The sequence below is a fragment of the Myotis lucifugus genome, unplaced genomic scaffold, assembly GCF_000147115.1.
Source record: "Myotis lucifugus unplaced genomic scaffold, Myoluc2.0 scaffold_2042, whole genome shotgun sequence".
NCBI lineage: Eukaryota > Metazoa > Chordata > Mammalia > Chiroptera > Vespertilionidae > Myotis > Myotis lucifugus.
Genome location: NW_005873090.1, coordinates 16846 through 18749, shown reverse-complemented (window position 1 = coordinate 18749; position 1904 = coordinate 16846). Strand labels below are relative to the sequence as shown.

Genomic DNA, 1904 nt, shown 5'->3' with positions numbered 1-1904 from the left:
TTTGTCCCGTTTAGTTTGGAAATGGAAACGCAGGGCCTGTGGGTCAGTGGCGTCCTGGGGCTCCCTGCCGGCCGGCGCCCCTTTGGGACCACGTGCAGCCCGTCCGCTCGGTCTCCGGAGAATCGGCACCGGCCGGCGAGCCCGTGGGACCCTGGCTTTCTCTGTGATCTGTGCAGGTGGCGTTCAGAGCAGGTGCACGTCCCGCAAGTGACAGCGTGGGAGGGGGTCGCCCCGAGGGGGGGCTCCTGATCCTGGAACCCGGGCGACATGTGCTCAGTCTCGTTTCATAATAACTGCTGTTCTATCAGAGCAACGGGGACGGCGTGAGGGCTGCCTGCCGGGTCCGCGGGGCGGGGCTGGGCGTCTGCTCAGACATGGCGCTGAATTGGGAAGCGGCGGGCGTGCGGAGCAGCTGCTGGCGAGGCCCCAGCCGTTCCGAGAGCCCGCGGCCCTGCCAGGTGCTGCTCGGCACGAGGTGGCGCCTTCCGAGTGATGCCGGTGCGGGAGGTGGGCGCGAGCACGTGCTTCCTCGCCCGCTTGTCACAGGAGCCGCCGTGCGGCTGCTCAGCTGTCACTGTCTGGGCGGCCGCTTCGCCCGGTTTCCGTGTTTCACCTCGCGTGCTGCCAGCCGCTCCTGGGGAACGCGTCGGCCTGGACGTGAGAAGGGCTGCCGGGTCAGGACCGCCCAGACTCCTCACGGTGGCGCCCTGGGGTCATGGACACACGTGATGGGGCGGCCCCTGGCCCCGGCGGCATTGGCGTGTGAGCGCGTGGTCTCTGCCAGTGGAGAACACCAGCTCCTCCCGCCCAGAGCGAGCTGAAGCCGCCGCCAGCCTGTGTGCGTCCCGCTGCTCCCGACGCCGGCGGCAGGTTCACGGGCGCCTGTGCTTCAGGTCGGCTCCGTCGTTAAAACCACCGCGCCCACGCGGCCCAGCCTCCCAGCCAGAGCGCTCTGGGCGGCGAGCCCGCCGATAGACAGTGGACGGAGCGCTCTGCCTGCTGGGCCTCCGCTGGAGATGACGTCAGAGGTCCTGGGCTGTTCCTGGCTCCTGTTCCCGGCACGAAGGAGGGTGGTGTCAGCGCCAGAAAGTGCCCGATGGAGCCCGGGCCGGCCCGCGAGGCTGTGCGGGCTCAGGGCCCGTGGGCAGGTCCCTCCTGACTGTGCTTCCTCCTCTGCTCTGAGCTGACGTCGCTCTCCCTCTCTCTGCAGGTGCACCTTCCGCTTCCCCAGCACGGTCATCAAGATCCAGTTCACAGCACTCTACCACCAGGAGGAGGCCCCCGCCTCACCGCTGCGGCCGCTCTACCCCCAGATCTCCCCTCTGAGGATCCACATTCCGGAGCCGGACCTCCGGAGCCTGGTCAGCCCCATCCCCTCCCCGACCGGCACCATCAGGTGAGCAGCTCAGCCCCGGGAGCTCCCGGCTCCTCTGCGGGCCGGGGCCTGGGCACCAGGGGTGCTGAGGAGGAGATTGGATGGACGAGCGGGGCCTGTGTGTTCGCTGCGCAGCTGGAGGCGCCCTGGGTGGCATTTTGAAGCTGGAGGAGCGTCTGGGGACCTGGCTCCTGGCACAGGTCCCTGGAGAATTCTCTCACAAAGCGCAAGTCCCGCCCCCTCGTCACGCTGCCGGTCTGAAATGTGAGGGCCTTGGACAGCAGCACAGGCTTCTGTGAGACATGATCGCATGTTAACCGTGTGTGTCAGTCCCCGCCTGTCTTCGATGTGACAGCCTCAGGGCAGTTCCAGAGGGAAACCTGCCACCAGAGGTCGGCGTGCAGGCCGGCGGCCGAGCTGTCTGCGGTCAGGCACCGGCACCTGACCGCCCTGGTCCTCCCGCCCTCGCGGCCACCGCGCCTGTCTTCCCTGTGGCATGAAGTGTTTGTGGGTCAGGCTTAATGCATGT

The 1904-nt window shown here is 68.1% G+C and overlaps 1 protein-coding gene across 1 annotated transcript in view; it reads left to right on the top strand.

The window, feature by feature from the left end:
- Nucleotides 1-374: 374 nt before the first annotated feature.
- The window catches only part of FOXK1 (forkhead box K1), a 14689-nt gene continuing 13159 nt past the window's right edge, over nucleotides 375-1904 (top strand). The window contains exons 1-3 of the mRNA XM_023748894.1: nucleotides 375-498; nucleotides 731-893; nucleotides 1211-1396. Coding sequence (XP_023604662.1) covers nucleotides 375-498; nucleotides 731-893; nucleotides 1211-1396 — 473 coding nt within the window. The remainder of the gene's footprint in view (nucleotides 499-730; nucleotides 894-1210; nucleotides 1397-1904) is intronic.